Below are 22,329 nucleotides of genomic sequence, written 5' to 3'. Positions count from 1 at the left end.
AGAGACAGTGTGACTCCAGGGAAAGAGGGAGAATGAAATGGCGACAGTTGTAGCCTGGACTCCTGAGGACTTTCCATTCGTGGGCCTAATCCCCAAGCTCCCTGCCCTTCAATTCTGAGGAAACTAACTCTAGAATAAACTTACTATTTTGGTTAACATAGTTCAAGTGTGTTTCTTATAGTAGCAGCCAACTGACAGTGACTGAGAAACTGTTCTGACAGAAATGCCCAGGACACAAATCGGAAATTCAGCAATGTGAAATGTGCTGAGATGCAGGCAAGCAAGAGGTCAGCATTAGAAAGCTACTGGGAAGAGAGCCCTAGGAAAGGTGGCCCCAACAAGGCAGTTCTTGGTCTGTTAAGACCCTGATAACTAAAAAGAATGATCAAGTCAAGGACTTCATATACAGGCTCCGGTTTTAGGAACTAGGTACAGGATAGATCCTTCATCACAGGAACAAGCCAAAAGTTGCTTATTAGAAGTCAGGCAAAAGGTTAATAGCAGACTAGGACATTCTGATCTACTGAAGCTGAGAGTTTCTTGAAAATGTGATGCCTTTACGCATTGAATAAGAATGATTGGGTATCTACTACATTCTAGGGAGTTTAGCATATTAGCCTGAGTTGGGGTTCAGTGTACCATGGAGTGGGGCCTGCCTGGGGATGGAGACCCAGTGGAAGCTGCAGTAGAGAATAGGAGGCTGAGAGGACAGCCATCACGTGCACAGCCGGTCAGCTCATGAAGTGGAGTGGATGATGCATCGTTAGAGTTTGGAACATTCTGTGGTAAAACAGACCTAGAAGAAGTCGAATCTGAAAACCCAGAAAACATCATCATGGTAATTTCTTTCAAGGTGCAATGAAGAGGAGGTAGGACATGAGAAAAAAATTATTCAGAAAGAGAGATAAGGTGTCAAACACACAGTTCATCTACTTGTCAGATTCTCCAGATACTCACGAAAAATAATTCTTGTGCATCCTTTGGCTGGATGAACTGTTTCATCACACATCCGTTCTACTTCACCAATGCCAGAGTTAAAATTCAGGAGGAAGTTGGAAGTTCTTGTCTCTTCCAACTCAATCCAGTCTCACCAAATAGGCAATACTAGTCTCTTTTATTTTAGTTCCACTCAACGTCTTCTGATTTAACATTGAACCCTGGGCTACTGGGAAAAAGAAGTATAGTAAGAAAAGAGGAAAAGGAGGTAGAAAGAAGGATGAAAATGAAGAGATGTCTCATAATCTTCTGTTCACACTGGGGTAAAAGTAGGTCAAACACCTAATCTCCTGTAACCTTCTCTACCTCACTCTTTCTATTTCGAATATCTTGTAATCATAGATACTACTTTTCATAGAGACCCCAAAAGCATTTCCCCAGGGAATGTGAGGGACTCCCTGTATAACATGTTAATTAAGCTTGACAAGACATAATAAAAGCAAACTTCACAATGACAAATTAGTAGACACACTGTTAGCTCCAGTTTCTTTTTCTCTTAATCTTATTTCTCGTGCTGTTGTTCATAGTATTAAATAGAGTCAGAAATTTCTGCTTGGCTTCTGACTGGCCTTAAAAGGAACACATTATTTAACCTCCCTAAATCTCCATTTCCTCTTTTGTAAAATGGAATAATAATACTTGCTGAAATACCTTACTAGGTAATTTTGAGGACCATGTATAAAAATGTATAAAAATCACAACCAGTGGTACAAATACCAATGTAAGATAGCCAGGTCCTTTAATAAGTCAGCAGAGTAGAGCAAAGCATCTGTAACAGAACTTTGTTACCGTTGCCAGCACTTGTGTTCTAAGTCTTGGTGTTTCTCTACTTGTAAAAAAGGTAGGATGCTATTCGTAGTTTCTTATGGTTTTAATGAAGATCAAAATAACATTTATACTAAAGTATAAGTAGTATATTAATTATGACAAGTCCTAGTAATGTGTCAGAACAGGAGGCTCTCAAGGTCAAACATGTGAAGATTTATTTTTTCTCATTTATAAAAGTATTAACATGATTTTAAATTAGTATGTGTATATCCGATGCTTTAAAAAATATTTGCATGGAGAATCTGTTGTGAATTCTGTAGCAGAGTCAAATTTAAATAAGACAGTAACTTAAAAAAATAAAACATAGAGCTTAATTACACACCAAAAATAAATGAGTACTTCCTTACATATCTTTTGTATGTTTTATTTTTTTTAATTAAGACTTTTAGAAAACAAAAAATGTTGTCTATTTTTGTTCATAATTTTTCAATATGAGAAAAATGTGGTTTACATACATAGGGACAAGGCTGTAATCAAAGGATCTAGGAAATCGATTATGGCTCCGTTTTACACTGAAATTATTACTATTCAAAAGAGCTCCATTTTACCTTTTTAAAATAAAAATATTTTACATTTATACTGGTTAAATTCTAATATTCCTTAATCTTTTATTTTCTTTCAAGATAATAGTTGGAGAAACTGCTGTCTTTTGCCTACAACTAGCCACAAGGGATTTCGAAAACCAGGAAAAAACTATTTTAACTGGAGACTGTTGCTATATAAACCCGCTGGTGCGCCGAACTGTCCGATTTCTTGGTATGTGTTCATTAAATTATTTGTAATATTTCTGAAACAGTGTCTGTGTATAAGCTAACCCTTAAAATGACTCACATTTTAACTGTTTGCAAATATTGGTTTTTTTTTTTCTTTGAAATGTTTTAATTTGCTTTGAAAAGTAAACATTACACACTGCTTGGGTGATGGTTGTATCAAAATCCCAGACATCACCACTAAAGAACTTATGTAACCAAACACCACCTGTTCCCCTAAAATCTACTGAAATAAAAAAATTTTAAAGTGAACATTACATACTACTTTCTCTGTAATATAGCAAGATCCCACTTTAGGGTGTCATTTCCACATTCCTTTAAGGCAAAAAGAACACCACCTTTGGATGTTTAATATTCTTTTAAGAACCAAAAGTTACATGATTACTGTGTTTATGAAAATCTTTGGACCGTACTTAGTGGGAGGGTGGTGATAATCCAGGTGGATTGTTGAACATCACGAAGGATAGAAAAATAACTTGGCAAAAAGAAGAAATGTAGCACTCCATGTGCTCCTTCTAGGTTGATTTTTATATACACAAAAACGTATTGAGGATTTTAGTAGAGGACAAGATTCACTAATAATTTAACTTTTAATCTGAAATACTAGCAATAATAAATATATGCATGTATGAATTATTGAAAATCATTTTAATTCAGTGAGAACTTAGCCTAGACACATTTTTTTAACTGACACAATACAATGTAATATAAATAATTGTTTCCTGGATTTGTCAGATAAAAATAAGTATATCTGTATCTACTAAATGCCATTTAAAATAATTTTTTATTAGTATTAAGAGATGCACTAAAGATAATGTAACTCTTCAACATAGTTCTCATATTGAAGGGATCAAGATGAAGACTTTGAAGATATTATGCATAGATCACCTAATCTATCTATAAACCCATTAAAGACTAGCCAAATGTCATCAGGCTTTTGGATCTCTCTGAAGACGAAAGGCCTTCATATCCGAGACTGTTATTTTTACTGACATCAAGTTTTGTATCTCCAAAGCCCTCATTTATCCTGTTGAAGGGACAACTTTTATATGAAACCCTAAAAGTTAATTTTTTCACATGTATCAATACTGTGTTCTTGACTAATTTCTTTTTGTGTAAGTCATTTAATTTAAAAAAAGCAATATACAACAATATGCTCATAATTAAAAGTATTTAAAGAAATCGATGCTTTCCTAAATACTGTTAAGCAAATTACATTGTACCTATTTAAGTAAAATATTTTTCTGCATTTGCACACATATTTCTAAAGAATATTTGGCTTACAGTATGCTTTTAAGTCTCTGCATGCTTCTTATTATATGATTTTATAAAACACAAAAGCCTCATTTGTTTCTTGTTCCCTTATGATTTGGATGGTACTAGCTATAATAAAGTGGAAGCATGTAAGCGAAGCATCACTGTATAATAGTACATCATTCTGTGTAGTGACTTTATTCTTTAGGTCAGTAGAGTAGATACACTCAAAGGATCTCACTTTAATAATTATCTTTGTAGTCAACTACAGTATTAGCCTTGGGCCTGGTGCACTGACATTTTAATTCGAAAACACATTTGGGAACTTTAGAGTGTCAAGAGACATTTCCACATTCTTATCAAATATTTCTGTTACCAACAGGAAAACCCATTGCACCAAACAGCCTAGATTTGAAATGCGTTCGAATGAAGAAGACTTGTATTTAGGTTCCCAGGCTTGGCCATGAGATTTTGGAAGGAGAAGTTTTAATGAGCTCGGTTCTCTTTAATTTCTCTGCCTCTCTCAAATTTCTGATTTTGATAACCTTTACTTTGTATGATTCATAGAAGGCTGGTGAGATGTTAAAAAAGGGCTTCTTATTGTTTTCTTTTAGAATTTTTAGGTGAAGAGAGAACTAATATCTTTGTTTCATTTCCATTTGTATATACATAGAGTTTTGCTGTGTGGGAGTTTTTGTATGTAAACCTTTTGTAATCTTAGATAATATTTTAAAAATTTAAAAGAACAGCTATCCATCTAATACTGGAAAATTATTTGATCTAGTACAACTTTTATGGTGATATACTATACAACAGCTAATAATGATGAAAAGACTTGGGAAACAAACAATCCAGAAATATATGACTAAAAAGAAAAATATCTAATTATTGTAACATAAGTATATGACATTTTAATAAATCAATACTTTTAGAAGTATTAATTTGGGATAGTTTTAAAAGGTCCTGTTGGATTTTATTCCCAAAAGTATAAAAGGATGAATTTCTTTTCATTGGTTCCACATCCTTAAAGACTGTAGCTGTAAGTTTAATTTAAATTAATGCCAAAAATTGTTTTGCCTGTATAATAGAAAAATAAGTTTTAACAATAATGACCAATGACTTTGAATTTAGAAAATGTTTTTGGTATTCAAGTAAATTGGGAAGTTCCTTAGCAAAGGAGGAAAAAATATCTACACACTTAGTTCTATACCTTCAGGTAACCAAAGTAAATAAATTTTAAAACTGTAAAAATAATTAATAACCTATAATTTTGATTGCCTTGTTTACTAAGTAGCCCACATTGGATCAGTTGAAAGTCAGTCCATAAAAGATAAGGTAGAAATAAATTGCTAGCTGTTCTATGACTTTAACAAAATGTGTTTCTGAAGGCAATGTAGAGGTTGCTCTGAAAGCATTCTGCTTTACTTAAGATTTTCCATATTTAAATGAAAACCGATGGCGCTGGATTTACTGCTAATTAGCACCTCCAGCAGCGTTAACATCAGTCTGAATGGGATTAAGAGCGTAATCAAAGAGAGACAACTGCTTTGCTTTATGTTAGTGCGATAAAAAAAAATCAAAAATAGGGGAAAAAATAAAATTGCTGACATTAGTAGAGCATGATAGACTACACCTTCTCAAGGAACACATGACTCCATGAAACAATTGCATTACCCGGAGTCTGAGAATACATGTTCTTATTTTATCTTATGTCTTATAAACCTGTCATGCACAAAAACCATGTAGTAGTAGCGCAATTACCACTTTCACCACTCCAGAAAGCCAAGGAAAGAACTGGAGAGGAAAGAAATGAAGGGAACTATGTATACATATGGAACATTTATAGTTTTTAAGATATTTCCATTTTGGTTTATTATAAACTGAAATTCACACACACGCACACGCACACACAAACACACAAAGCAAGAAGTTAAAATTATTTGTTTTCTTCCCCAGGAATTTATACATTTGGACTGTTTGCTACAGATATCTTTGTAAATGCTGGACAAGTAGTCACAGGAAATCTGGCCCCACATTTCCTTGCCCTGTGTAAGCCCAATTATACAGCACTTGGATGTCAACAGTATACACAGTTCATCAGTGGGGAAGAGGCCTGTACTGGCAACCCAGATCTCATCATGAGAGCACGAAAAACCTTTCCATCCAAAGAAGCAGCTCTCAGTGTCTATGCAGCTATGTATCTGACCGTAAGTAAGGATTATAAATTTGTTGTCTTAGTCTGTATTACTGTTAATTTTTCCAGTGTAGAAATTCTTTTTCCCTGCCATAATGAAAGTCACTTAAAGCACATTCATATCTTTCTGTAGGCCATGTAATCTATTTTTAATAATAGCTGTTGGTATTCTGAACAAAATTAAGACAGTTGTCTCTCATGAGATTATGTGTGGATAGCTGGTTGTATTAAAAAATGTAGCCATTAGCATTTCTATTTGAGAATATGTTTGTCTTTATATTAAATAGGACTTAGTGGAAACAAATTTGTTCTGTAGCATTCCCCATGAACTTGTAATAGCATGATTAAGAGAACTACCCAGGCCTCTTAGCTGCCTATCCAAGCTCTCATAGTCCCTGCTAGGGGTGAAAGGGGTCCTTTTTTTTTTTTTCTAGAAAGCACTATTGTTACTGGCAACTCTGTCATCATCATATCTCAATTAGCATTTAATGTTTTCTCATAGATCTAACCAAAGAGTCCTTAGAAATTCTATTTTTTCCTTTAATCTTAAGTATTGGGCATCATCTTTGTGGCAAAAGCCAGGCCCCCGTGCAGCTATCCTAGGACCTTTAGTTAGAAGTGAGTGAGTGCATTACCCATGTACAGAAGGAGAAAGAAGGGCAGCCTTGGCAGGCAGCTCTTGTCCCCAGCAATAGTACCATCAACCTCTCCCTCCTCATAAGGATGTGCCTTGCAGCTCAGGAGGTGGACTCCAAAGGTGTTCCCTATAGGCTTTTCCACAAACCCTTATAAGGTCAGATTTTTTTTTTTGCCAGAGTCTTGCTCTGTCGCCCGGGCTGGAGTGCAGTGGTGCCATCTCAGCTCACTGCAAGCTCTGCCTCCCGGGTTCACGCCATTGTCCTGCCTCAGCCTCCCGAGTAGCTGAGACTACAGGCGCCCGCCACCTCACCCGGCTAATTTTTGTATTTTTAGTAGAGACGGGGTTTCACTGTGTTAGCCAGGATGGTCTCAAACTTTAGACCTCAAGTGAGCCGCCCACGTTGGTCTCCCAAAGTACTGGGATTACAGGCGCTAGCTGCTGCACCCGGCCAGACCAGAGAATTTAAATGTCTTCTGGGGTTCTCCTTCCCAGTGGTGCTAAATCTACTTCCTTCCGATTTAAGCTCATTAACTAGAGATCTGTAAAGTCTCAGGACCAATTTGAAAACAAATTTGATTATTTCTAATGATTTGGAAAAACTTGGAATTATTTTTCTTCCCTCAGAGAGCTATTTGATAATGGAAATGTTTTCCATACAATCTTGTTATTTCTAAAGGCAGAGAGAATATATGAAATACCTTGTGACATCTCTACTTGAGATTCAAATAAAGATTACTAAATAGAAGGACAATTTAGGAAGAGAAATGTAACGTTATGCACAACATTTAGAATGACAGGATAACTTTAGAACCATAGATTATACATTTTAACATTTTTAAAGTTTTTAAGCCAAGTTTATTCTATCCCTCACGGCCTGGATGTTTTAAAACTCCCATCCAGAAACTTTTTATGGAGTCAAGGATTCTTTCCTTAATCCTATCCTATTTATTTTCTCTTCCACTGCTTCTTAACTTTTCTAAAGTTTGTTACAACTCTCTCCTTGCCATCCCACTGTGCCCCCAAAGTCTGTTATTCTAATTTCCCCTGTTTCCTTTAGCCCATTAGCATTGCTTTTTCTTGCACATTCTAAAGTACCTCTGGGCCTGATATGAAGTATGGTAACCCATGCATATTCTTTCCTATTAAAGAAATTGCTTAACTATATGTTTCACCTCTACTAAAATATGAAGCAGTCAGCCTTAAAACAGGGATTGAAACTTGAGTGAATCAGAAGTCACAAAATACTTTTCCCTCATTGCCATCACATCTAAATTTGATGTTTATGTTTGTATCTGGGTGTGAATTGCAAATATATCTGTGATAAATACATGGCCAAGTCAATGATGGGAGACAAATTCGAGAATACTCTCTGACCCCAAATATTCTTATACAAATATTTTAATACTAATAGATATTAGATTCAGATGGGACGTGGTGGTTTATACCTGTAATACTAGCACTGTGGGAGACCAAAAGGCAGAAAGATCACTTTGGAGTTTGAGACCAGCCTAGGTAACCTAGGAGACCCCATCTTTATAAAAAAAGAGAGAGAGAAAAAAAAAAGCGAAACCTCAGCCAGGTGTGGTGCTGCATGCCTGTAGTCCCAGCTACATGAGAGGCCAAGACGGGAGAATCTCTTGAGTCCAGGAGCTTGAGGTTCCAGTGAGCTATGATCACTCAACTACATTTCAGCCTGGGTAACAAAGGAAGACTCTGTCTCTAAATAAATAAATAAATAAAAATTTAAAACACAGTACATATTAGATTTTGCTGTGTAACCAATGTTTGCCAGTGGTGTTGATTGTGCTGCTATAATAATATACTTGGCCTTTTTACTCTGGCAAAATAGTGTTTCAAAGGCATTGCTACAGGAGAAAGTATTATTGTTTATGCACTAGAAAAATCTTAACATCTTGTCTTGCTACAATCTACTTGCCGCCAGCATGCATTTGTTTTATAAACTTCTGAATTATAAATCATACTGTTCTGTAATAAAAATTGGGAAATATTAATGATAATAATTATTATAGCAGACATTTGTTGAACATTTACCGTGTGTCAGGCACCAATTGCTTCACTTTTACTAACGTAGTTAATACTTTACTAATTCCTTTGTATTTTTAAAGTTATTTATCATAATTATTATTTATTTAATAATTGATTATTTGTGATACTTTATTGGATTCTCGTAACATTTTCTTAAAGTATGTGATATTATTTTACCTATTTTATAAATGAAGAGACTCAAAAAGTAAAGTAACTTTCTCAGATCCATAGAACCACCAATTTTTCTGGTGACAATGTTTCTGAATGTTCCAGAGAAGGAAACATTAGATTATTTTAGCTCTAGTGTGTGTATCTGCAGCTGAATTCTTTCCTGCATAATACCAGCATCCAGTAAACTGTAAGGCCAAGGGTGCAGATGGTAGATTCATTTAGAGCAAAATCCCTTAATAGACACTCCAGCACTGGGAAATCTTCTACTGTTAAACACTGGTTCAGACTACAAACTAGGATTCCTGCTTGTAATTACATTGATGGGTACTTCTGTCTGTTTAACAATAGATTCTGTTCTCTGCTGTTTCTCTGTCTTACCCTACCACCCCTTTGTGTGTGTGTAAGTGTGGGTGGCTGCTATGGCAACTCTGAATATAACTCCTGCTGCACATGTCAGCCTTATAGGCAGGTTTGCTATGATATTTGAACTTACATACAAGTATATGTTTTCCCACTTTCACTAGGGGCACCTTGGGAAAACTTGATAGTAGGAATGTTGGGGTGTTTCAAACTAATACAGTCTCATGAAATGCTTGCCAGAATGTTGATGGGTAGTAAATAGTAGAAAACAGCCATATATTCAGTGTCCTCTGTGGAAATGGCCTTATGGCTGTATTTAGTTAAAGGCATATTTATTTAATTTGGTGTTGGTGTTATAAACATACATAAATGTGTAAATAAAAATCAATGAGCCCTGTTATGGAGTACATAAATAATAACTGAGAAATATGTTTCTGATGCCTCTTCATGTGGATTAGGAAATAAAACTAAGGAATTTGAACTCTCCCTTAACATCTGACTTTAATTAAGGTTTTGGGGTTAAGTTGATCATGGAGGTTTATTTTGCTTTACTGAGAACTTTCAGGAATAATAATCATAATAATAAGTTCTATTCCTATTTTTGTAAGTACTGTTCTCCAGGAAAAAAAAAAATTGTGAGAGTTATTTAATCCTCAGTCATCAAATTTACAATTCAGTGTTCAGCGACATTAGAATGTATAAATTTACCTTTGTGGTATTCGTTTTCATATAAATGGTTACAGCTTTTTTTTTCAATTAAAAGAAAATGAACATCAAGGTTGAGAATGAAAAATTATGTTTGGTGAATTTCCAGTTAACCTCATAAATTTTTGAAATAGGCAGACATGAAATGACCTCCTTGTTCTTCTAATTCTGACCTTAGATTTTTGAAAATGTCAAGGAAAAGGGTCAGTTATATGTATTGGCCTCTGTTTCTGCTATGTGTTGCTGCATTATAAACCACCCTAGACCTTAAAACAACAACAATCTGTTATTGTCAGGATATGTAGGGTTGACTTGCGGTTTTCCTGCTAGTCAATCCTTGCTTCTCTCATGGGACACATTCAGCTAATTCAGAGACTGGGGTTTGGGCTCAGCCAAGACAGCACAAATAGCTGGGCCTCCCTCCTTCTCAAGAGGTCTTTCTCACAAGGGTCATCTTCCCTGATGGCATCTCAGAGCTGCCTTCCAATAGGGTAATGTCCCAAGCTGCAGGGTACCTTGAGACTTAGGTTCCTAAGCTTGTTACACATCTCTGTCACTGTATTTTATTGTCCAGATAAATCACAGGGCCAGCCCAGATTGTTGGGAGTAGAGAAATAGATTCCACCTAGAGATGGGAGGTGCAGCAAAGTCATATTGTAATAAGGAGGATATACCGGGATGGGAAGAATTTGTGGCATTAAACAATTTATCCTAGTCTTTTCCCAGAATACTGGTGGAAACTCTAAAATATCATTCCCTCTCTCCCTCTCCCCATTGGTGGCCAGTGGTTGACATTATCCCACTCTCACTTTCCACACAGTCATCTTTTATAATAAGCTCACAAAGTCCCATGCACAACAACCACTGCTCACAGGCTGCTGAGACAAGGGTTAAATAAACACAACCCACTAGTGTCTATTTGCCTCCCTCTTCTTTTGAGACGTATTACCTAATTCTGTACAAGAGCATGAGCAAGCCCTCACTCGGAGGGATAAGAATTCAGGGAGTGCATATCAGTTTACTTGTAGCAGGTGATTTCATGAGACTGGTCCGCGATTGTGTTTGGAGGAGAAACAATAGGATGAGCCAAATGAAAAGCTCCGGGCTGCCATCATGTGCTTCTTTTCACTGGCAAAAGAGATCTGGCTGCAATCAGAAAGCCATTCCTCTAAAGCTCCCTGCTTAGGAATAATGTAATGCTGAAATGTATAAGGTCCCTATGCTCTAAATTTCAAACAAGCAAATTTGATGAAGCGTTTACTATGTAATGCATCAAAAATATTTACTGAGCATGCACTCATAATGTGACTGCTATACTATTGCTATGACTGCTGGTGCCATGACCACTATTATTAGTTGATTGATGTTTCACCTATTAGCCTTCAGCTAAGTGTTATTGATGTAGTTGGGAACAGTACAAAAGACATTCGTGAAGTATCCACTGGGTTCCACTATTTTCATTGCCATGGACCCCTTTCAGTATTAACCCTGTCTCCCTTTCCCCACACTCCTCCATGAACTGCATGTTTTAAAATCTTTAAAACAGTTTTTAAATCTTTAACATACTTTCCCGTTCTATCTTAGGCCCAGGTATTACATAATTGCCCATAATCATAACATATAATAATGCTGTTTTGCAATTACACACTATTAAACTATGAAATGGCTTAGATGATGATAAACAGTTAAATAAATGACTAAAGACCCAGGGATACTCTGCATTCTTACCTTAATTTTACTTGGCTTCTGTAAAAGACACTTATATTTGGGTATTCTGTGAGTGACGTGTGGCTTTATAATGGTTTTCTGGTTCTTCAGTCACATCACAGAAATTCCCATGTCTTCAACAACCACTAACCAGCACGAGATCACCAGTGTTGCCAAATGACTTAGTATACTCCCAGCCAAAAGCAAAGAACATCGACATTTTAGTTAATGCAAGTGGGCTTATTATGGGTAAATATACTATTTGATTAGGCTCTTTGAAATATTGAAAAATATGCCACAGAATTATATTTATGTGTCTGGGGTTTCTTAGATGTTAGCAAACATCAGCTTGGGTACTGCTGATAGCATCTTAAACAGTCTAATTAAGAAAAGAGGACTTTCTATTATAGGACAATATAAGATAGGGCTGTATTATGACTTCCATGGACCCTAGGTACTTTTGCCTTCATGGGCCCCATCCACAATATATAAAATTAAAAATGATATTTTACAAGTGTATTTCTATAAAAATAATCTATAAATGCTATACAGTAAACATTTTCTTTAACCTAAAAATTCACATTTACCTTCTGCTTCTAAAAAAAGTTACAATATTTTCACGGGTGCTTCAAAGTGTCATGAGCCCTAGGTACTGTGCTTACTGTAATGCTGGATTAGTCTGCCCTGAGGAGTGGGTATAATAAAGTTCTCTATGGAATATGATTGTTAGAGTATCTGGTAATGACGAGTCCCACCCAATGTCCAGGAGGGATGAGGTCCTGCTGGCAAGCATCATGGGAAGTGCTTCAGAGGTGAGTGGTACTTTGGGTGAGTCTTGAAGATGGACATTATTTGGATAGGGGTAGAAGAAGTGTCCCAGGGAAAGGCAATAGCAGGAGTAAAGGCAAAAAACAAGAAACACTGAAACAATCAGAAACAGGTAAGGGGGAACATCAGCACAGGGGCATATATTTGGAACTGCGGGATTTAAGGATTAGCAAGAGTGAATAAATCAGGAAGACTTGGTAAACCAGTCTGAGGCTTTATGACTTGAATTAATAAGCAATGTGGAACTGAGAAATGACATTACAGAAGCAGTGCTTCAGAATGGTTGTGTTTGATTCAATTCCATAAATATATATTGAATACCTAGAATGCATAAAGTCTCTATATACTGATATAAACTCCTTCAGGGGCTTAAAAATGGTCTGGTAGAGAGTAAAGAGGGAATTAAAATTGAAAGAAACTAAAGGCAAAGGAAAGCTTTTAAGAAGATCAGCACAGAATCTCGGGCGTAAAATCAAAATCCCTAGACAGAATGTCAGGATTTGGATTTGGATTTGGATTTAGCTGGTTTCCTTAAGACTGGGAGCCCTTATACTGATGCGACCAGGACCAGATAAAATGAAATGAAAGTCATAGTTTCTGAGGGATGGAGTAAGCTAGGACTCTGAGCTGCCAAGCCTGAGCCATGGCAGGGTGAGTACAGATTGGAGCTGCTAGGGAATCTCTAAGCACTTTCTCCTAAAGCACAGGAATAAGCAAGTCAGATCTAGACCTAGAACCAGTACTGTAGTGTACACCTCAGAGTTTCTAAACCATCACCAGCTTACTTACACTATGGCTAAATGTGGCCAAGTTCATGGGCCAATTGTTCTGCTGTTTTACTTCAAACCCATTACCATTTATTGAAAAGTGACTATCGGCCTACTATTTCAATAAATGGTCCCAGTTACCATTTATTGAAAAGTGACTATCGGCCTACTATTGTACTAGTTACTTTACCTTATCTCTTTATATGGCTAATTGTTTAGAGTGGCTGAAATGAAAGTACGACTGTCTTTATCTTACAGGTAACAAAATTGAGACTACGAGAAGCTAGTTAACTTGTCCAGGGTTATTCAGCTAATATGTTTTACAACCAGAAATGTGACCCAGGCCACTGTGGCTCCAGAGTCGATATTTGGTCTTTTACATCATACTACCTCCTGGAATGTACCCCCATTGAAGAGAAGGCAGCCTAATTTTGAGTTATCCTCAGAGTGCAGTGCCTCATGCACAGTAGGTGAAGGAAACTTGTTAGTTGATTTTAATAATATGAATTAGGAAGATAGTTGAAAACGTGTGTGCTCCAGAAATTCCTGTCTCATGTCTTATTTTCCAGATGACCAGGTAGCTCAAGCACTAAAAGTCATATAAATAGTCCTGATTATTGGATTTTAGTTGTTCTTTAATTTTAAGTGAATGCATATTTATAATTTTTATATGTTCTGCTCTGCAAATCATTTAAGGTGTTAAATAAGTTTGCTTCTTAAAGTGACAACTTCTAAGTATTTTTAACTTCTTTTCCATTTGCAACAATTGACTGAATAACAACAAAACCAACACTGGCAGTGCTTATAGCTGGGTAGAACTCCATGGTAGGTAACAGAACAACAACAACAACTTATAATGAGCAACTCTGAATTCATGGTCATTTGATGTCAGGCCCAGCAACATACTCGAGTCTGTTTTTCAAACAACACAATTATCTGTTGCAGGTGACATGGCCTTACTCCCGGACCCCTGGGGCATACATTGCGATTCCCCCACTGGAACCTGCCATAAGCTCCAGACTATGTTTTCCCACCACTGACACATCAATCCCTAGAACATCTGCTGGATCACATAGCCCAAGTACCAGAGCTGCTTTCCCCACAGCCTGTATCTGCTGCTGCAGAGCCCTTTCTTGCTTCAGGTTCTATTCAAAGTTGGCAGCTTTGTATGCCACCCAGTATCTTAGTCCATTCAAATAGCTCTAATAAAATATCATAAACTGGGTACAACATATAAACAAAAGAAATTCATTTCTCACAGCTTTGCAGACTAGACAGTAGAAGATCAAGGCTCTGGTCATTTAGTGTCTGGCAAGGGCCTGCTTTCTGGTTCATACATGGTCTCTACTCATTGTGCGCTCACATGGTGGAAAGTATGAGCTAGCTTTCTGGACTCTGCCCTCAAAACCTAAGCACCCCACCTTTTAATACCATCAGTTTGCAAGTTAGGATCTCTAAGTTTGTGAGGGAGATACACACATTCAGATAATAGCACTTAGTATATGGGGCAGAGCAATACTTACTGGTATGGGATGTATTTTTCCCAAAACCCAAAGTGATCTACAAAGTACTGTGCTTCCTTCTTTGTGGTAGGGGTATGAGATGCAGTACTTATCAATTACTTTGGAGGGAATGTCTGGCATGCCGCTGACCACTGGATCCCTAAAATCTTTACTGATGTCATTAAGCCCTGAATATTGTAGGATTTATCTCCCCAAATCTGGAATGCGTGTGTCTTACCAAGGCCTACAGTGTGCTAGCCACCTCTTGCTTATCTTGTCAGCATGATGTCTTGTATATAAATGATCAATGACATCTAAACTGTGGGACATCCAAACTATCTCTATCTCTTTAGTCTAAGTTATGGCAGAGAGTGGGAGGGTTAATATAGCACTGACATCAACTATGATGTAAGGAATTGCCTGTACCAGGTGAATGTGAACTGTTTCTCATCCTCTTTTTTGAATGGAATTGGAAAGAACCCATTAAACAAATCAATGGCCAATATTAGTTGGTGGAAGATTCAGTGGTCTACAGTTATCCTTCAGGATCTGAATAGTCTTGCGAATTACATGGAAATAGAAAAACCAGCACTCCTGCATTGTTGAGATCTTAAGAGGTGACATTAAATTTTCACCATCCTCCCTTCAATAATGCAGTAATAGTTTTTAATTATTATCTTGGAGTTTCAGAAGGCTTCAATTGAATTCCCCTAATAAGTAGTTACTCCTCTTGTCAAGTATTGTGCATCCCCATTTATGCACTCGTGGACTGAGAAATTGACCATATGCTCACAGACTTAAGAGATCCACTCTCAGCCAGACTTTGGCCTAGACTCACTTATTACCTAGGCTCATATATCCCTACTCTAACGGGGCCGTGGTGACACTAATTCAGGTCTCCAGGTATCATTGTCTACACAGACCCTGTGTCCAGTCATGCTCAAAATATCTGGATATTGTTTTTTCTCCAGTGTATGGCAACCTGAGTAAATGGCTGTGGGTTTTTCTGAAGAAGGACTGGGGATGTCATTACAATGTATACCTCCTGTAGTGTTTGTTTCAGGATCCTTCCCTCTGGGGACCTGATGCCTCTTCAGGCAATGAAGTCATTCAGTGTTGGTACTGTGCAAAGGGTTGAAGATTTTCCCTGGGGCACCCACCCTCAGATCATACATTCCCATTTTCTTGGGATGATATATACTAGGTAATCTCGTGGCTCCCTGTCTATTTTGCCCCTAATGGATGCTATGTTCTATAAACCACCTCTATAACTTCCTGTGTATTAAGTCCCTTTGGCTGTCACTCTGACTTTGTGCATTGTTGTGACAGTTGGAATCCACTGGCTTTTGGTGGTTAAGCCCAGCATCTGGCTTCTCTTTCGTCAGGGACCCTGTAATCCCCATTGATATTTAGACACCCAGCTTTGTGAGAGCCTCCCCTACCATTAGCCCTGACCTGCAGAGGAAAGGCATCACTGAACTTCTGAGTGATGCTGGTGTCCCTCTCACCACTACACTCTGACGCCTCAGTGAATGACGTGTCCACCCCTCAAGGCTAATAATCATCTGGTGGGCCTTCAGTTCTCACGTGATGTGTACATTCCAGCAATGCCCACTTCCTGGAGCCTTTTAATTCCTTCTTCTACCCATTTGCCAAGACAATTCAGGCAGTTCACCCTCATTCAGATAGAGGTATCACTTTCTCCATACTTGTAGGAGCCAGATCAGCAGGAAGTTTTTACCATCCAATACACTAGAGGTGGAAACTCAGCTCACTGGTCTCCTTGCAGCAGAATGACACAATATTTCTTGAAATAGAGATGAGAGAAACTTACCTCTGTGGCTGACACACTGCTTTCACCTAGTCCTAATGCAGAGAGGATCTAACAAGCTAATGCACAGCCAGAGATTAACAGCGTGATATAGTACCGTCTCTGAGCCTCCCTGTGTCTATATTTACATCTTAAGTGCCTTAACATATAGGAAAAAATGTATAGCACTGTAGGCCGCGTGCAGTGGCTCATGCCTGTAAACCCAGAGCTTTGGGAGACTGAGGCAGTCAGATCACTTAAGGGTGAAACTCCATCTCTACTAAAAATATGAAAAAAAAAATTAGCCAGGCATGGTGGTGCATGTCTGTAATTCTAGCTACTCAGCAGGCTGAGGCTGGAGAATTACTTGAACCCAGGAGGCGGAGGTTGCATTGAGCCAAGATTGCGCCACTGCACTCCAGCCTGGGCAACAGAGCGAGACTTTCTCTCTCTCTCTCTCTCTGGCTGTAATTGCAGTTATCAAACTCCTTCTAAATTGAGGATGCATTTAAATTGAGGAGATTTCTTGGTACCTCTTCTGTTGCATTACAATAAAGGTTACCTTCTTCTTATAAGCCGTCTGCTTTGAGATGTTTGCTTGTTTATGCTGTTTAAAGAAATTCTTGGAAGGAGAACAAAAGCCTCCAAAGAACAAGTAGAAATCTCTCTATAATAATACAGCAATTTGGGGTATAAAAATAATTATTGTGTTCTTACTGTGCTAAGTACTTTATGTACAGTGTATCTACTGCTTTATTTGTTCTGTCAAATACATTAATCGGGCATCTTTCTATTACAGAGACTTATGCTATTAACTTCTGTACATCTTAGGGAAATATGTTCTCCTTGGACACGCTAAAAATTTCACTATCAAAAAAACAAAACTCACAACCGCACGAAAATTTTCCATTAATTCAACTATCATCCCATCTTTGAAAGAAATTTCTGGAAAGACTATTTTACACTTTCTCACCTTATAAACCAGTTACATGGGGTTTGCCCCTTCCACCTCCACAACACACACACGCATGCACGCACACACACACATGCATACTCACTCTCCTGAGACCACTCCTCAGACCTCATCCCCCAGATCTTATCAAGAGCCTCTTCAGATCCTTGTCTTGCTGGCCTTCTCAATAGCATGGATACTCTTAATTATTCCCTGTATTTCAGCTTTTCTCTTTTTAATATATTGGAAACATTATATTCTTCAAATTTGCTTTTCTTCTCATTAAGTGCTTTATTGCAATGTCAGAAAACTGCCAGCAGTTAGCGAGTTTCTGTTCTAGATCTTTTCTTCCCTCTGTTATCCCTTCCAACAGTGATCTCATCTATTCCCACCTCCATGCCTTTCAAGTGAACCCCACAACTCCATTGACCTTAACCTCTCTTTTCAGGTCCAGACTTTATGCCTAACTTGAACATATCTCTGGAGTGTCTCTGCACTTACTTGCAGAATTTCAAAAACCAAAACCATGATCTTACCACTGCTCCCAACCATCTCCTGCTTTTGTGTCTTCTGATTTGATTATTGGCATTCCTACCCTCCAGTTACCCAAGCCTGAAATCTCTGAGTCGTTCTCAACTCCTCCCTCTTCCACGTCCCCACATCCAGATGTCTGATTAATTCTGTTGGTTTGAAATATTTGAAATGTTTGAAATATCTCTCAAATCCAGACTCATCATATGTGTTACTCTTTTGGTTGAATTTAGCTTCTTTGTGGTGTTTGCCTTGACTATTGCAGGATCATCTCCTATGTTTCCTAACATAATTCTTTTCTCATCCCTGTCCATTCTGCACTTTGCCACTGGAGTAACATCCCTAAAGCATGAGTTATCAGCACTTCTCCCTTTGCATAAAATCTCTCCATAACCTGTCCTCCCAGTGAAAGTCCTTTCAAGCGTTACACTCCTACGTGTGCTATACAAGGCCCTCTTAGACCTGGCTAAAAAGCTGTCTTCCCTCCAGAAATGGACTAAATTTTGTCCTCCCTTGATTCATATGTTGAAGCCCTAACCCCTAAGTGATAGTATTTGGAGATGAAGCCTCTGGGAACTGATTAGGGTTAGATGAGATCATGAAGGGGTAAGGCCCCCATGATGGGATTTGTGTCCTTATAAGAGGAGACAGCAGAGAGCTTGCTTCCTGGCTCTCTCCACCATGTGAGGACGCAGCAAGAGGGCAGCATCTGCAAGCCAGAAAGAGCTCACGCCAGTACTCAAGTATGCCAGCACCCTCATCTGGGACTTACAGCCTCCAGATCTGTGAGAAAATGAAGTTTTGTCATTTATGCCACTCAGCCTATGGCATTTTGTCATGGTGCCCAACCTGAACCCCCTCCCTTACTACATAATGCCCTGTGTCACTTCATGTGAACCCAGTCCATATTAGACTACTTTGGATCACTCTAGTCCACTCATTTACACTAGACTCTTTGTGCTCTTCTCTCAACCTACATTTCCAGTGCCCCCACCCATCAAGACTGTGTTCACCTTTTTGTGTATCCGTCAGCGTTCTCTACGATAAATAATAGAAAATGAGTCAAGTTGGTTTAAATAAAATGAGGTGAAAGGAGAGGCTTGAAATGAGACCCAGGAAATAAGCAGGAACCAATAGAACCTAAGCAGCCAGAACCACAGCCAAGACCAGACAACAGGAAGGGTGTGCTGAGGATACACGGCTGTGACTGCAGGACCCTGGTATCGCTGGCACCACTGCTTCTCCATGCTTCCACCTGCACTGCCACCACTGCGGCTGCCAGTGGCAGGGATGTTTCACTTCACCCGCTTCTTTGCATCGTTTGCAGAGCATCTGGTTAAGTGTGGATCATGTGCCAGTGGCCGGCCTGCCAAGGCTTTGAGGAAGGCCACACTCAGATTTTTGTTTAGCTTTGGTAGTGGGATACAATATATGCTTCCCACACAGGAGACAATACGTGTAGAGAATTTCCCAATCACAAGAAGGGGGTTAGATGCTAAGTAGTGGGGAAAAAAAAAAAAACTTCTTTTTGCCTTTGCAACCTAGATTAAGGCTGATCCCCTTTTTAAAGTTTTTTCTCATCTTTTTATTTAAAATTAATCTGCGCATCTTCAGTGGTGCACCTAGCATATTTGACACAAAAGCAAATCACTTTTAGCATCTCTTCGTCTATATGGAAAAATTATTTTCAGTAATTATTATGTGATAATAATCATTATTTTATTGATTTATTTTTTAGTTTTAAGATAAGAATAGGTAAATATATTTTAAAAATATACTATATGTGCATTGTTAAATTTAAACATTTTAAGGTATATTTAATTTTTTTAGCTTTTATTTTAATTTCAGGGGTACATGTGCAGGTTTGCTATCTAGGTAAACATGTGCCATAGGGGTTTGTTGTCCAGATTATTTCATCACCCAAGTGTTAAGCCTAGGACCCATTAGTTATTTTTCCTGATCTTCTGTCTCCTCTCACCCTCCACTCTTCGATAGGCCCCAGTGTGTGCTGTTCCTTTCTGTGTGTTCTCATCACTTAGTTCCCACTTGTACGTGAGAACATGTGGTATTTGGTTTTGGTTTTCTGTTCCTGCATGAGTTTGCTAAGGATAATGACTGCCAGATACATCCATGTTCCTTTAGAGGACACGATCTCATTCATTTTTACAGCTGCATAGTATTCCATTGTATATATGTGCTACATATTCTTTATCCGGTCTATCACTGATGGGACTTTAGACTTCAAGCACCAGTGTTCCAGTGTACCAGGCAGAACTTCATCTTCTTTTATGAGCCCATAGTTGATTCTGTGTCTTTGCTATTGTGAGTAGTGGTGCAGTGAACATACATGTGCATGTGTCTTTGTGATAGAATGATACATATTACTTTGAATAAATAATAAGTAATTTAAATATATATTTACATTTATATAAATATATAAATGTATTTTAATTTTAAAGCTATAAATATTCAGTATGCTATTTTATGTATAGACTAAAATTTGCACTTACCCAGTAAAAATACTATACTTCTTTTTTTTTTTTTTTTTTGAGAAAATCTTGCCCTGTTTCTCGGGCTGCTTCATTATTTGTATATTCCTCACTGCAGCCCTGAACTCCTGGGCTCAAGCAGTCCTCCCACTTCAGCCTTCCAAGTATCTGGGATTATAGGTATGAGCCAACACACCCAGCAAAAATACTATACTTTGCATTCACACTAGTTTACTGTTTTAAGTTTTAGACATAAAAAAAAATCCAAGTGGTCACATAGATTGGAAGAACTGAAATAGCTCAAGTTCTCCTTCTTCATTTTTATAATTCCTATGCTATCATGTCTTTTTTTTCCTTTTTCTTTTTCTCAAATCTACAGTTTAAATGCACCACCACAGGGACTGGAGACACTAAATGTAGCAAAAGTCACAAATGATTCCCAGCCTCTATGAGCTTACTCTCTAGATGATTGTGAGTAGCTGAGTCCACATGTCTGCTAGGGGGCAAATGTATATAGCTGGGCATTCCTTGAATTAATTTCCATGTGTAATACAGTATTTATTAGAGATTATGTAACAAAAGTGTGCTTATTTGAAGCTTACATGCATATTATTAATACTCAACAATAACTACAACAGTTATTTCAACTTATATCAATGTTCTGTTTACTATTGCTCCATTACAAGCCACCCCAAACTTAGCATAAAACAACCATTTTACTATGCTCACAGACTCTGTAGGTCAGATATTTGAAAAAGGCAAAGTGTGGCTATCTTTTCTCTTCTCCATGGTGTTTCCAACCTTAACTGGGAAGACTCAAAGGCTGCTTTCAAAGGTGACTTGATAGCCAGGACCTGCAGTTATCTGAAGGATTGTTCATTCACCCTACTGCACCTGGGCTAGCAGGAGGTGAAGAACACAACAGCCTACCCGTAGTCTTCTCACATGCCTTGGCTTCCACACAGTGTGGCAGCTCCAGGGAGTGCAGCTTCCTACAAGACTCCAAGCACCAGTGTTCCAGTGAACCGGGCAGAAATGCATCTTATGAGCTCAATCTTAGGAGCTCATGGTGCCACATCTACTGTGTTTTCTTGATTACAAGCAGATTGCTAAGGCTGCTCAGATTCAGAGGGAGGGAAATTTGACTCCACCTCTTAATAGGGAAGATTGAAGAATGCAAGGGGTTAGAGACTGTTACAGCCATCTTTGGAGAATACAGTGTGCCACAACCAACGGGAGATTTAGAGGACAGGAGTGTGTTATCACTGACACTGCTTAGAACTGCTAGAGCATGGCAACAGTAAAAAGCAGATAGACATTTAGTAGGTTTTACTGTTGCATCCCCTCACTGCCTGCACCTGGGCAGACTGCTGCTACGCCCCACCCTTAGTTTGCCACTGCCCATGTTCTGATCTCTGCAGCTCTTGGTAGATGTGGCACTTAAAAAGGTTAGAGATTACCCTTGTCCAGTTATCATGTGTGTATTCCTACCTCATGTAGACTGTAACATCTCTGAGGCTACAGACTGTTTCTCTATAGTGATCACAATGCCAGCTGGCGCGTACATATAACCCAGACTTAGAAAAATATGTTGATTGGTTCAAACAACAACAGCCATATATTCAGTGCTCATTATTTGGAAGTAAGACTTTCTAATAGATGACTTGCCCTTGTCCTCTAATAAACCTATTGTCTCAATGTATTCCGATGCAGAAAAAATACCCAAGACTTAGAGGTTGTGCCTACACAAAGCACTGGATCGATTGTTCTGAATAAATA

At 38.1% G+C, this 22,329-nt stretch overlaps 1 protein-coding gene across 2 annotated transcripts in view; it reads left to right on the top strand.

Annotated features, from left to right (window-relative positions):
• The window catches only part of LOC105524224 (lipid phosphate phosphatase-related protein type 5), a 116,220-nt gene that overhangs the window by 45,749 nt on the left and 48,142 nt on the right, over positions 1 to 22,329 (top strand). For both annotated transcript variants that reach the window (XM_011959410.1, XM_011959409.1), the window contains exons 2-3: positions 2,448 to 2,580; positions 5,805 to 6,055. In XM_011959410.1, coding sequence (XP_011814800.1) covers positions 2,448 to 2,580; positions 5,805 to 6,055 — 384 coding nt within the window. The remainder of the gene's footprint in view (positions 1 to 2,447; positions 2,581 to 5,804; positions 6,056 to 22,329) is intronic.

This window comes from Colobus angolensis, unplaced genomic scaffold, assembly GCF_000951035.1.
Source record: "Colobus angolensis palliatus isolate OR3802 unplaced genomic scaffold, Cang.pa_1.0 Scaffold491, whole genome shotgun sequence".
Taxonomy (NCBI): Eukaryota; Metazoa; Chordata; class Mammalia; order Primates; family Cercopithecidae; genus Colobus; species Colobus angolensis.
This window is presented reverse-complemented; position numbering and strand designations above follow the sequence as displayed.